Source organism: Equus quagga, chromosome 18 (genome assembly GCF_021613505.1).
Source record: "Equus quagga isolate Etosha38 chromosome 18, UCLA_HA_Equagga_1.0, whole genome shotgun sequence".
NCBI classification, from domain to species: domain Eukaryota; kingdom Metazoa; phylum Chordata; class Mammalia; order Perissodactyla; family Equidae; genus Equus; species Equus quagga.
Genome location: NC_060284.1, coordinates 3,779,850 through 3,794,877, shown reverse-complemented (window position 1 = coordinate 3,794,877; position 15,028 = coordinate 3,779,850). Strand labels below are relative to the sequence as shown.

At 43.9% G+C, this 15,028-nt stretch overlaps 1 protein-coding gene across 1 annotated transcript in view; it reads right to left on the bottom strand.

Moving 5' to 3' along the window:
• Positions 1 to 15,028, bottom strand: part of CACHD1 (cache domain containing 1) — a 196,321-nt gene that overhangs the window by 14,842 nt on the left and 166,451 nt on the right. Inside the window, exons 14-21 of the mRNA XM_046645106.1 lie at positions 11,227 to 11,369; positions 10,436 to 10,617; positions 9,429 to 9,539; positions 4,290 to 4,412; positions 3,049 to 3,148; positions 2,839 to 2,955; positions 717 to 877; positions 299 to 385 (exon numbers count right to left, since the gene is read on the bottom strand). Of these exons, the coding sequence (XP_046501062.1) occupies positions 299 to 385; positions 717 to 877; positions 2,839 to 2,955; positions 3,049 to 3,148; positions 4,290 to 4,412; positions 9,429 to 9,539; positions 10,436 to 10,617; positions 11,227 to 11,369 (1,024 nt within the window). The remainder of the gene's footprint in view (positions 1 to 298; positions 386 to 716; positions 878 to 2,838; positions 2,956 to 3,048; positions 3,149 to 4,289; positions 4,413 to 9,428; positions 9,540 to 10,435; positions 10,618 to 11,226; positions 11,370 to 15,028) is intronic.

The window sequence follows — 15,028 nt, the reverse complement described above, 5'->3', positions numbered from 1 at the left end:
ATCCTCTTAACAGTTTGACCGCAACTGAATTTAAACCTGAAAGCGGACTTCATTTTAAGGCACTACCAAGCTTGAAATCTTGCTCACTGAGCAGTCTCACCATTAGAACAAATCATCTTCTTATACCCCAACCCAAACCAAATGGATAAACAAGACTCCCAGTAAGTGTGTGTATATATATGTACACACATATTTTGTCTACAGATACCTATATACACACACACACATATTTTTTGTCTACACACACATATGTACATATGTGTGTGTATATATATATATATACACACACATATTTTACCGGTTCTCTGCGTTGGTTAGGTTGCCAGTGCACTCATTGACCTCTAGAGGGCACTCACAGGGACATTCGCATTCATTCTGCTCCATTCTGAAAAGCAAAAACAAAGTTACTATGCAGACTGTAGACAGCAAACTATATATTGTATACCCACTAAGGGGAGCAAAAGAAAGAAACCTCGAGCTAGTTAAAAGGGACAGTAAAAAGGAAGTCATGACCACGGTTTAATTACACAACTGGCCTCAATTCACTGCTCTGTGGACATGGACGCTGCAAACAGCACAGCTCTAAATGCTTCTGTAACCAGGACTTGCCACCCCAGCATTTTGTTTATTTTGCAGATGCCGCTTCAAAATGACTGGCATCAGTTAAAACATTCAACAGGGTGGTAAACGGAGAACACGATCCCTCTCGTTTTCACCGGTGACAGTTGAGACAGAGCCGGTCCACCATGCTGCAGGCACAGAAGGCGAGGGAGTCGCACGTCTCGTTGACGATGCCGACAAACGCGTTGGTCCCTGGGATCCTGGCCAGTCTGTACTTAGAACAGTGGCTGCCATGCACAAGGTTCGTCAAGTCCCCCTGTAGACAACCGAAGTGTCAGAAGTGGCAGACAACAATGCACAGACTCAGCCCTACCATGGTGAAAACCCTTCAACCATCTGCTCCAAATAGCTTGCAACGAAACTTCGTTTCTTTCTCATTACAAAAGCAGTCTTTAGTCACTGTTAAATATTTGGAAAATAAAAAATTTTCATAATACCATCAGTCAGAGATAATTCTCATTTAACAGTTGTGCATATATTTTTATTCTTTTACCTATGCTTACACAGATAAAATTTTTATAGCTTGTTTTGTAATCTTTCTTTTTTAACATGTAACAATATATCATAAAATGCAAGTAACTGCAGGAAGCGAGGACTGACAACTTTCAGGAACGGAATAGTTTAAAATTCATTCAAAAGCAAACCTAATCAACCAGAAGACACACATTCCCACCCCCCCCCAGATAACAAAGCTTTCTTCTTCCAGCACTATAAAATTCCTTAAAAACCACTCTTTAAGAGGCCAGTTCCTGATTCCAGAATATTTAAACAATCCAACTTAAGTAATCATCCTCTACTTTCTATAAAAAGAAAATGCGATGGGCCAGCTTCTTCAAACACCATATTTGTCTACCATATTAGAAAACCAAAGATCCAAAAGCAGCATTGTCAAGTTGAGCATAATCATTTGTTTCTGCACGTGTGTCATCTGGAAGCCCCCATTATTTAATCCCACACTTGTTTCCACGCTGGTCATCCCTTTCATGTGCATGGTGAGGGGAAGCTTAACTCTGAGGGTCACGGCACGGCACGGGTTCTCAGAGGTATAGAGGAATTTCCTCCTGCCTGGAAGGTGCCCGCTTCTACAGTATAAGCAACAACAAACGCTGATCACCCGGTTAGCTCCAATACCCAGGAACGCTCCAATTCCATTTTGGAATAACTCGGGCTGTTAAGAAATTATTCTAATTCATATTCCACTAAAATTTGCGTTTCTGAAAAATTTCTACCAGCGTATCCTGGCTTTGTCTGCCGAAGACTCATGAAATCATTGTACAAATGATGGAAGACAGTCAGTCAGACTTTCATGTGTCAGCCTTACCTGCAGCCTCCCTCTGATGACAGTCAAGTCTGTCAACGCCCCTTTAAGGAGGGCGCTCCCCAGAACGGTATGGGGTCTGAATAGAGTAATAGTGACTTCCCTTGCTTTGAACACACTGTCCTATTAATATATTTATTTGTAAAACTCTTCTCTCCCAGACAACTGTTTTTGCAAGCGCTTTCATTGAGACCAACTTTAGGATCTTCATTTAACCTTAAAACATCTTTTAAAAAAATAATAACTACACATTTAATGATATAAATACCCACTCTAAATAAAAACTTAGGTTCTTGTGAATAACTTTTTGAATATTGGATCTGTCATTAACCATTTTTAGTTTTCTTCCAGCTAGGATTATTTACAAATTAATAAGACTATCCTTAAGATTTTAATCATATCCAGGTAAGTATGCAGCACCTCAAATCATACAGAGTATTCTAAGCTAAAAAAAAGAAATTATTTTCAGATGATCTACATGAGAGCTGCCAACTAACAGGACAGATGACCAAGAAGTGACTAATTCGGCTTTAAGGAGACTGAGCGCACTCCAGAAGACAGGAAGAGAGAAACACATGGTGCCACGGATATTTATACAGGAGTGTGGGAACAGACTTCAGCAGACATTTCAAAGGGCGTACCCTGGGTGCGTCTTTAAACAAACAAAACCAAAGCAAAATACCAAGTGAGAGACCTTAAAACATCCACTTCTCCACTGTGGGGTTTATCTCCCACAACTGTCACGCTGGGGAGCGGGCCTGAGGTCCTGTTCGGTCCTATCATTCTACAACGCTAAGGCAACCAAACCTAAGCTGGGAGTCATGTTCAGACGCTTGCCGTTACTCCATTTCACATTCCATCGTGGGACGGGATGGGACAGCGTTCAGGAACCGACTTACCACAAGGCTAGTGTTGAATTTGTAAAACCTCTGGACTGTCCTGTCACTGAAGCTGTTGCACAGGTTCTTCTTGACGAAGTTGGGGTGGTTCAGGATGTCATTTGCTACCAAGGGCTCCTGGCAAGGCCAAACAGAACAGAAGACAGACGCCGTGTAATTAACGAGCAGCGGGCTGCTGGAGCACTGAGCCATCCGCTGCGTGACAAATACCTTGTGGGTTATGTGCTGCTGTTCCACAGGTGCGTGTCCTTTGGGGTCAATGAGGGTTGGATGGGCCACCAGATAACCCCTGTCCTCCATTATGAAGCACCTGTACCAAAACAAGTGCCATTCCTCAGTCATGGAAGCTGTTTGTCTACACTTTCAGAGAGGATTTATCGTGCTAACCCCCAAACAAATGCATTTATTTCAGGCTCTCAATAAGCGTTCACTGAAAAAAATTTAGGAAGGCTGGCAGGCAGGGAGACAGAGGCATTGTTCTTGAGGGGCTGGATCACCTGGCATCCAGGTCAAGGTGATAGAATTGCTCCTCACTCTGAGGTCACCCCCATAGTTCATTCAGAATGCGCCCACCCACTCCAAGTAAGATGGACTCGAAAATCTTTTCAAGGGTGTACAAGTGGGAAGTTTATCCTTTTTTCGGGAGGGAGACTCTGAAGAAAGTGGCCTTGAGTATTTATAGACACAAACGTTAAGTAAACTATCCAATTTCTTCCTTTGATGATAAACATACATAGAACATGACATTCAGGAACATACAAAAATATATTTGATGGAAACACTAAATAAATAAAGCTAGACTTGTCAGATCCAGACTACAGCTACTCCACATCCATCCTAACAGTTTGCCGTGAATCCTGCACTCCCCTAGCAAGGGCCAGTGTGAAATCCAGCACTGATATGAAGGGTGGGCTGTGAGATTGAAATAAGAAAGCTATTTTTAAAAGTGGCCTGCATGAAATCAAGGGGATGCCCTTGCTTTGATCAGACACGTTCCTTTGAAATTCTGGCGGCAGAGGCTTTTAGTTCCATGAGCCTCGTTCTGGGGAAATGTACAAGGGAACAGTCTAACCATCTGGAAATCTCATGAAGACTCAGGTTGAATAACTCAGTTAACATCAAAGGTACTACCCAACAGTACTCTCTGGTCTTTCTAGCACCTAAGAAACAGGAAACCTCTAATTACTGACTCCTAGGGAAATAAGAGCTTCTGGAGAATTCTGTGCCACAGTTACTCTCCTTGTTATGAGCCAAGTTTGTCTGTCTAAATCATGAATGGATGCATCTTAGAAAAATAAAAGGACAAAACCTTCTTAATAGAAGGCCCAGGTAAGGGTCTCCACTTCTGGTCTTGACCATGACAACGTGGTTGCCATTCAACTAGAGATGGTTGACCCTGTTTTCTTTGTATTTTGCAGCTGGATAGGAAATGGTGTCCCTGAAAGGCTTACCTTATTTTGTTGCCACCATCTTGGTTACAAACTGGTAATAAGTCCATCAGAACCTTGTAGAAGTATCTGAGTGTGAAGTCGATGCCCATCACAGCTACAGTGTGCCCGGAAGACAGCTGTGTACTTCATGTGGAAAAGATCCATGAAAACAAGAGGTGTCTCTTACTTACAGGTAAAAACTATGTTCATTCCTAAGGACATTGTATGTTTTCAGAAATACATGTCTGCCGTTCCTCTGCACTTCCCACCCCCATACAAATGATCAACTAAATGACTGATTTAGCCTAACAGGGAGATTCGATGAGAGAAAAATTTAAGACCAAAGGAGAACTTTCAAATCAGCCCAAACCATGGGCAGCTGCGGAATACGGGTAGTCTCAACTATAGATGTTCAGACAGTGGCTGGACTTTCTTTGGCAAGAATCTGGGGTTTGGGGGAATAGGCATCAGGTGCGAGGCTGGATGCAAGGCTACTATGGTTCCTTCCAACACGGAACCCTTAGACAAGGAACCTGAGCGATCCGCTTAGTTATTTCTTTCACTTTATAGATAAGGAAACCAAGATCTCAAAGGTTAACTGACTAGTGTAAGGTCACACAAAATAGTAAAAATAACGCCTCGTTTTCTTTCTATAACACTAAGCCGGGTTCTATTCAAAACACAGCTCATGCTCTGGAACAAGGCTCTGCTGGTTCACAGGCCAGTCTGTCTCCATTCTAAAATGCTACTCTCAAAAAGAGGAATGCCAAGCAAGAGGATGTTGGGCAGTACAACATGGCGCTTGTACCTTTTGGTTCTGGAATCAAGCATCTGGGGGAAAATTCTGGCCCTGCTGGTTTCTATCTATGTGGCTCCTGGGATGTTACTTAACCTTTCTAAGCCTCAAGTTTTTATCTGAAAATGGGGATAATAATAGTATCTACTTCATAAGGCTGTTATTGGGATTGAAGAAGATGGTGTTTATAGTGCTTAACAAGCTGCCTAACATCGAAAACACCCAATAAGGAGATGTTCCTCTAAAGAAAACGAGACAGAGCTTAAAGCTCAGGCCTGGACAGAGAGTGAACTCATTCTTCTCCCAGAAATTGTGAGATATATCAGAAGCATGGACTTCTGACCTGGAACCTAGGGTCTTCTTAAAGTATGCTCATGGGTGGTTGGGGGGTGCTGGGGTTACTTGGTCAATGACCTCCTGTGCTTCTGTGGCTGGGAATTTGCACGGTTTACCCAACTTAAGGTGTTCCAAGAGCCCATCACTACCATCATCTACTAGCCTGATTTCTTTATAAAGAAAATACCAAAAGAAAAATGATGGTATTATTAACAAAAACCTTAAAAATAATAATTGGAAAGCTCAGAAGAAACACCCCAAAATAAAATCCTCTTTTGGAAAATCAGAATTTGGAGTGAAATTAGCTTTGCCACGTAGACAACTGCCCGCTTCTGGTTACCACTGATACTGACTTACACCAACCCCATCCCCCAAAAACTGTCTAGGAAAAGGGACCACGACCCATAATGAAATTTCTACCAGAGCTGTGCTGTTGAAACTCTATTTCGCTTGGGATGGGGAGGACCATGTTGCAGGACTGTCTGTGAGAGGCTACTGCCTCAGTAAGAGTCCCTATTGTTACTGAAGTCTCATAATTCCCTTGTGGAAGAAACCCAAGCCCCACACGGGATTTGGGAGTTGTAGCAAATACTGCTTTGCTGAAGTATCCGTCAAAGGAAGCAGAAATCTCTCTTGGTTGTCCAGGAAGGAGGGATGCGTCTGAACAATACCTGTGATCACAGTAATGGCTTCCATTTACTGAAGAGTCACAATTTATAGGCACTCTGGTGGCCATCTGAATACATCATTTCAATTATTTCTCACAGAAAGCTTATGAGGCATTATCATTTCCAGAAAACTGAAGCCTGGGAAGGTTAAGTAGTTGGCCAAAGTCCTACAGTGAATAACTACGGGAAGCAGGAATTTAAACCCAGCGTCTTCAGCTCTGAAGCACATATTCCTAACTGGTAGGTTATCTTGTCTCCTTAGATCTGCACAGCTCTCGAGAGTTTCCAAACAATTTCACAAGATCTATTTAGTTTCCTGTGAGGGTGTCAGGAAGGAATTATAGCTCTCATTTTATAAAGGAAAAATTAGGCTTAGAATGGTTAAAAGATTTAAACAAGACTGATCACCTTTTATGTAGGGTATAGAGACCAGCGTGCAAATCACAATGCAGGTTTTCTGGGACAAGTTAACTTTTGTTTCTAAACTTCCCCTGTAGAACTGCCATCTGCTCCAATATGGTCAACACGCTAAGGAAAAGCTGGCACATTGCCCATGTAAGCCTAGCATTCATATTTTACCTGCATTTCAAAAATGTACACTGTTGCCATAGCAACTCATAACGAATACCATAGAAAATCAAACCAAGCCTACATTTCTGAGTACAATGGACCATGCTGTTTGCAGCAGTTGTTTGAGATTTCCACTGCCAAAGACCCGTCTGACCAGTCCTTTAATCATTGACTGTACTTCATCATGTCTACCAGCATTATCACTCTCCAAAGAATGCACGTCCAGATTCTCAGGCCACTAATAATTCGCGTGAAGAACCACAGCATGGCTACTAGGAGGAACTGCTAAGCGGGCACTGAGTTAAAAGGCCCCGCCCCCTGCTATCAGCCAAACCACTTCTGCAAACCAAGGGTGAATGAGAACACTCCACGACAAGTTGAACAGTGGCTTAAGTCCTCCCTTCTGACCTATTAAAATGCCAGAAATCTGAAGCACAAATAGCATGATAACAAAAATAACTGCCATTTATTTGGGACTCAACATTGTCAAGCACGGGGCTAGGTATTTTACACGCTTCATCTCTAATTCGCATTTTATCAGTTCAACACTGGCATTATTACCTCTATTTTACACATAAGGCTCCGAGTAGTCATGGAACATCATCATCAAAGGATTTATTTAACGTTGAGCCCGTACCATGTGCCAGGCACTGTTCTGAGAGCTGCACCTGTTATTTAACGTAATCCTTAAATAATCATCTGAGATAGGCTCTAGGAGCCCTCTTTCCTAGGTGGGACAACCAAGGCAAGAAGGACTTGTTCACAGCCACACAAACAGGCAATGGCGAATCGCCTTTTCCTGAGTGGAATCCTATCCTAGGAGGAGGTGAGGTGCTCACGTTGGCACACGAGGCCACAACCCTGGTAATCATTTGAAAAAAGAACCTTCACAGAGCCCGCCTATCAATACATCCATTAAAGCTACAGATGCTTTGGCTGAGAACCAGAAGCGGTCGTTGACTTGCATGCTACACTATGATCAACAAAAACTACACAGCTTTAAGTAAGAAAAGCACGCTCAGCTAAGGAAAATGTTCAAATGATCAAGTCCTTGAGGCTGCACATTGATCATGGCAAGAGCAGGTACTTATCCTAGAATACGTTCCCCGTGAGCCACGGGTGGACAGAATCCAGGATTTAAATGACGCTTAACTCTTGTTAAACTTGAATAGCTAAACTTGTTCAACACACTATAAAAAGGAACCAAATACGGGAATTAAACCCAGGTTTTTCTAATTGGGAAGCCCACCTATTTCCATCATGCTTCATTTGGACTGACACCATAAATATTTGTAAATAAACTAAATGAAAATTCTCCCATCCATCCAAATTCCAACAAAAACATGTCTACATATACATGAGCATAAAAATTCGCACTTCCCTGCAGCAGCCCCCCCCACGCCCCAACGAAAAGAATACCATAGAGAACAACTGTCTCCTGATAAGGAGCGGCAGGTGGGAGAAGCCTGATGGCACGCCCAAGACTAAGCGAGATGCATGCAGGTCGTCGTTTTCTCCGGGCCCCCCAACAACATCTTTAAGATCCCATTCTGGCCCACGTCATTGTCATCAGAGATCAAGATGCCTGCTGCCCCCTCAAAGAAATCACCTTTGTTTACTTTTTCTCAACTGATTGGAATACGTAGGAGGGATGACAAGGCTCCTAGTCAGACAATAGTAGGCGTATGCCTGACAGATGGTCTGTTAATGAAAACATCGGAAAGATCTGCTCTAAATGAGTGTGTGCCTGTTTATATGTGAAATATTACATTATGGGAGCAGCTGACAGAGTCAAAGACACCGTTCCCCGTAAAGGAATCAACATCTGGCTGGTGGCAGGGCCCAGATTTCCACGGAGACACAGGTCATGATATTGAAATTCCACACAGTACTGCTTCCCAATTCTTGCTCCCAAAGCACCTGCATTAGAAGAATTCTACTGAATGTCAATCATTTGATATATAATGAGCACCAGTGAAAAGCATCAAGTTAAGGGGGAAAATCTGTCTCCCATAAATTTTAAGGCATCGTTACAGGTACCAGTCAAACTATGGTCTTTCTTGGTTGCTAGGGAAAAACAGCTATTTGTATAACTAAGGGATTAAAACAATGTGTTTGACTTGCCTCTCCACCCAAGATTTCACTGACATTTGCAGCTTAAATACTGAAACCTCAAAAGCAGGAAATATAAAGCACTCTAAATATATTTATAGTGATACTGACATTTTATTGCATTCCTGGAAAATCAATTTTCAAAATGCCTTTTTTTGTTTTCCAAGAGGCAGTGCAAGGATGAAGTAAAAACAACAACAAACTCCTAGATAATTCTAAAGCGTTAGATCCAAATACAAGAGGCAATAAATTTGATACTTTTTTGTCTTCACTAAATTGTTCCTTTGCTTGGGAAAATACTCTCTTAGTAATGATAATTGTCGGGCTCCTGTTGCTATTTTTTTGACTTGCTCAAGACTGGCATTTCTACCAACTGCTCTGCCGCATCTCACACCTTTCCCTGTCTTCTTCATAAGCATCTTCACGGCTGCTGAGAACCGGGCTTAGAGCTTTTTACCAACTCAACCGAGAGAACCTTGAGGTAGGTACTATCCCCATTTTACAGATGTCAGAGGGAAGCTCAGGGAAGCCAAGATGGTGCAGCTAGAGAAGATACTCAAACCTCAGCTTGCCTCACTTCAAAGGGCATGCTTTCGCCACCGATCTTTGGTGTCTACTGTTGTATTCAAATTTTTAAAATATCCTTGAGGTCGTTAAGAAATGACTAAAAATTATTACCTGGACGAGTGAATTGTGTGACTGATGGTCACTACGTAGCCAGCTCCTCCAACGTCTAAGTATGGGCCGGTCAGAGAAATCAGGCCCGGATTAGCCACTGCGTGGAGGTACCTAACCGAGGCCAAGGAGAATCACGTTATTTTAGAGAATGAACCACCACTCTCTAAACGTCAAAGAAAGTGCGTGTGTAACTCTAAAAATATTTATCATAAATTGTGCCTGTGTGACATGAGAATTCAAAGGGATTCCTATCTTCCTGACTGTAGCATCAACACAAGAGGTCAAGACAATCTGAAATTCTCTTTTTAAAACAGACAGTGAACTCAGTACCAATCTGAGCTTTTAATAAGCTCGACAGCATAGATGTTTTAGAGGCTAAAAGAAAAAGAAATTAACGAATGAAATAGAAACAAATACAATTTGGCAAATAAAAACGCACCCTGGTGATACCATGGTAAGGGGGGAACATGCAGCAAGAATAGAGACTCAGGAGTGACTCCGTCACTAAGCAGCCCGTGTCCAGAAGTCCTGTTTTTAGGCCCAAGTTGCCCCCATACCATACCACCTTACTAGCTTTTGTTTTGAAAACCAGAGTAAAAGTAAAGCCCAGAAGTAAAAAAATGTTTCTGAATTTACACGTGTTCCTTTTTCATAGGTCATGCACGAGCTGTGGTGTGACGCCATATCACGTGCAGTGAAATGAAGTACACCCACGACGGACACGTTGCACACAAGGTAGGACTCAGACAAACCAGTAGGAACCGAAATGGCCAAGCACAAAGCATTTCAGGCTCAAGATCTCAATGACGAGAGAAAAGCACTGCAGACAGAGGAAGCCCACAAAGCAGTTGTGAATACTACGCTTAAAGAAAGATTCAAAAACGTTTTCACTGCCATGAATGTGTCTTCTTTCATGTGACTGCCTGAAGTTGCTTTATTGTACACACTTATCATGCCTCTCCAGGATTTGGGGGGAACCTTTGATAACGGAAGCCCCTAAAACTCACCATTGTCTCCTAGTGGGATCAAATGCTTTGTCCATGAGGGAACCAGGATAAATTCTGAGGACGCCATTGGGCGTTGCTATGTAACGGCGGACAATGTAAGTGTTCAGGCTACTCATTTCCATTTGTGTCATCCATTCATCTGTGACGTGGCTGGTAGCCATTACTTCATTTCTGACAGAGAACTAGGAAACAAAGGAAGACATAGCAGGGACCCTTTAAGTCTCACATGAAAAGAGAGTGGACCGCTGGCAGGGCTTCCCAAACCTCTCTTGCAGAGAAGCCAGGCCCAATTACTCCTTAAAAATCTTTCCACAGCAGATGGATACAGCCAAACTTGGGGAAAACAAACACCTCCTGAAACAGAGTCTGTGGATTTGTGATTTACTCAATTGTGCACCCTAGCGAGGCTGTGTGTGTTTAAGAGAAAGCCCATAGTGAACTATTACACACACACACACCGCCCCCCGCAGCTAGATCTCGGCTCCTTAAACTTCATCATGTTCCTCTTGGCAGACAGTGGGGGCACTTCACTTCTTTCCCCTGAGAAAAACGAAGCTGGGAAAGTTTCCCCCCCCTCTAAGTCACACCCTACCCAGAAAACCCCTAGTGCGTCTGAGGCCTGAAAGAGACTCTTCATGTGGCCCGCGGGGCTTCTTAATCCATCGGCGGGTGCTGGCCGCCCGGCCTCCCGGGCCGCGTGCTCTCCCCTCCGGCTCCAGCGGAGCCCGCAGACCCGAGCTGGCCTCCCCGCCAGGCTGGCTCCGGCGCCCACCCGGCCCGCCCGCACTCACTTTGAGCCCCGGGTTGGCGATGAGGCGGGTGTTGTCACTGAGATAGGCTGTGTAGTGCTCCACCATGCGCTTTGTCTCTGGCTGGCTGAGGTGTTCGTAGGGGGAGGAAAAGCTGCCAGCAGACAGCATGACGGTTGGACTTTCTGAAAGAGAGGCAGACAAAGGAGCCTGAGGACGCCGGGGCTTCCTCTCAGGACCAGACACAGGCACCCAGGGCTCTGCCATCTGTCACTCTGCTGGCTTACCGTCCTCCATGAAGAAAGCAAAGGACCCCACCCGGGAGGAGCTGAAAAGGAAGGAAAGCCACATTCTCCCCCTTCAGGGAGCTGACCGTCATGAGGGAACCAGAAGAGACACACGTACAAATACACACAAGCGCCTGGAATGGCAAACGTTCAAAACCTCTTCAATCTACACATGACACCTTACTCTTCTCAGGACCAAGGAGGCCGCGTGTGACGTGGAGCCAGACTGGGCTGAAATCTGGGCTCCACCCGCCCTCTCCTGGCTGGGTGACGTTGTGACGTCAGGGGCATTGTGATAGACGATGTTTTTCTCATCTGCAAAGTGGGGGAAATTATAGCACCAGCTTAAAGAGTTGGGGTGAGAATTATATCAGAAAATGAGTTACTAAACGTAAAACACATGGAACAGTGATTGGCACACAGCAAGGCTCTGTGTTAACGATTCCTTTTCATCTAAGTATCAGCATCTAGGAAGAAGGAAAAACGGAATAGTGGAGTCAGTGCAAAAGTCAAATGCAAAAATTTATTCTCACAGATGGAGGCAGCCAAACTTGGCATAAACAAAAGCTTGTGGAAACAGAGCAGTTAACGTATACATATTTAACTGTTGGTCCTATCTAAGAGGAACAGCCCAGTTTTCTCTATTTAAGACAGAAATTCTCACAACGAATTACATTATGAAACAAAAACACTCCATCTTTGTCTTTGAAATTTTCTACCGTTCAGCCTCATCATATCTTTAAAAGCTTAGGAGAGCACGCTCCCGTGTGCTATCTCATTTAAATCTGTGGGTCATTTTGTTCCTTTCCTTAGCTCTCATTCCTGGTGTCTTGTTTGTTTGTGGCCTGGTTGTCTCTGACTGTGCTGGATCTCGTACTTAAAAATGAACTTTTAGGAACAGTTGAGGCCTCACAGGATGGGAACACCATCCTCCAGAGAGGACTGTTGTTTGATTCTGCTGGGAGCCACCCCCCAAGGAGAGGCAGAGTGGTCAGGCGGAGACAGTGCCCAATAAGGAGCCCGTACTGGCCTAAGCACCATGCTGTGGGACTTTGGGGTTCAACTAGTCCATGACTGGCTAATGCCGGAGGTTCCCTAGACCATTCAGACGTCAGGAATCTCAAGTCAAGGGCTGATTTCGTTTCGTTCACCCTTACCCTGAAGATGTAGGGACCACTGCTAACAGCATGTACGTGTGGGGGGTGGGGGGGGGCGGGGCAGAAGGGAGAGGCTTCATTTCTTAGTCTCCACCTTTTTTGGGGACCCTGGATTCGATTTTGCCTCTCTCCCTAGCCCTAAGAAGCTACCTAAAGCAGTTTAACTTCACAGCTGTGCCTTCTGGATTGGTAAACATGTGCACTGCAACAGTGGCTTTAAGTGTTGGCTGTCTTCTCTGGGCTCTTATCTTCTCCTAGACTTTGGCCCAGTGATTCCTCAGAATCATATCTGTTCTTTGATGCCACTCAAGAAGATTATTTAGGGGCTGGCCCCGTGGCTGAGTGATTAAGTTCACATGCTCTGCTTCGGTGGCCCAGGGTTTCGCCAGTTTGGATCCTGGGCATGGACAGGGCACCATTCATCAGGCCATTTTGAGGGTGGCATCCCACGTAGCACAACCAGAAGGACCTACAACTAGAATACACAACTATGTCCTGGAGGGTTTTGGGGAGAAGGGGAAGAAGAAGAAGAAAAAAAGATTTTTTTTTTTTTTTAAAGATTTTATTTTTTCCTTTTTCTCCCCAATGCCCCCCGGTACATAGTTGTGTATTCTTCGTTGTGGGTTCTTCTAGTTGTGGCATGTGGGACGCTGCCTCAGCGTGGTCTGATGAGCAGTGCCATGTCCGCGCCCAGGATTCGAACCAACGAAACATTGGGCCGCCTGCAGTGGAGTGCGCAAACTTAACCACTCGGCCACGGGGCCAGCCCCGAAAAAAAGATTTTTTAAAAAAAGTTTCCACCCAGGATTTTTAGTTCTTCTCAGTGGATGGGTCAGAATTATCTAGTGTGCCATCACCAGAAGACACTGCTTCCAGGAATCCTATGTCTCATTTAATTCTCATGGCCTAGCATTAGTATTATATTTACATCAAGGAGAAGCAAACCAGAGGCTTCGAAAGGTTAGGCTGCCTTGCAGTGTGCTGTGGATTCATGTGCATATGCTCATGGGCCCTCTGTGCAAGGATGTGCCAGAGATGCAAGGATGTTCCAGGGAAAGGATTATCCTTGAACTCAAAGGACCCAGATGGAGATACCAGAAATAAAGAAAATAGAGGAGACCAACATAAGAATTACACAATAATATAAGAAATGTCAACAGCAGGGACAAGAGAATAGGGTCAGAGGAGGAGGCTACTTTGGAAGTGGGCCTTTCTTGTGGTGACAGAGTCTGGGCATCTTTGAGAAGGCTGCTGCAGTAATATGGATTGACGGAGAAGAAGAAACAAGATACAGAGCCCAACGATTGTGCCTCGGAGGTAGACACACGTGCTTACATACACACACGCATGCTTAACTGCACTGGACGGTAGACTTTAAAAAATGCCTCTTTATGTACCGAGAAAGACAAGGTCCCCCTGCCTCCTCAGAGCTCTGACATACATTTAACACCCTGCCTCAGAATCCCCATCAGCAATGCAGTCAGATGGAAACCATTCATTTGCCATTGTTTCCCTTATTTCTATTCCCTTTTGATGATATTTTAATTATCTTGCTTCATTTTCATTAACAACTGATCCTAAACCGCCCTTGATGACCCCTCCACATTGTCCTGGGGGGTTCTACTACCAAGGTGACGTGGTTGGTAATGTGGGAAAGCCAGACACTGGCCTACGTGTGATCAACAATCAGTTCATTAGCTGCATGTAAACTATTTGAGGTGATAAACTCGACATTTTCTGAGTGTTTCTGTGAGACAAGACTGTCCAATTAGAATACAATGCAATCCACAAATGTGATATAAACTTTCCCAGTGGTCACATTTAATAGAAAGAAACAGGTTAATTTTATAATATAGTTTATGGAATCCAATATATCCAAAACATTAGCACGTTAACATGTGATCAGTATAAAAAATTAAGTATGTATTTTACACTTACAGTAAATCTCGGCTTGGACCAGCCGCATTCCAAGTGCTTAACAGCCACACGCGCCTGGTGTCTACCATATTGGACAGTGTGGCTCTGCGAGATTATCCAAGGGAAATAAAAAAATCTAGGCTTGAGCTTTTTTCTCACCGAGAGAAACTCCTGCACTTCGCTGTCTCAAGTTTCAAAACATGACCTCATTTTACCAGCAGTAGTGTCTAAGCTCGTTCCCACAGCACTTAAGACAATCATGTACATCTTAGCTTCTCAGTGAGCATTTCTTACAAATGTGAATTAAAGAGCGCACCTACTTTTTTGTTTAACAAAAAACAAAACCCCCAAAACCTAAATCAAAACAAACAAATGTAAAATCCAACTTTGATTGACATCTCTGGCTCTCTCCAGGCTGTCTACACTGCAGGAATGTGTCAGAGAAGAGATCACCTAGTCTGGCCTGCTCTCCTGCTCTCATAT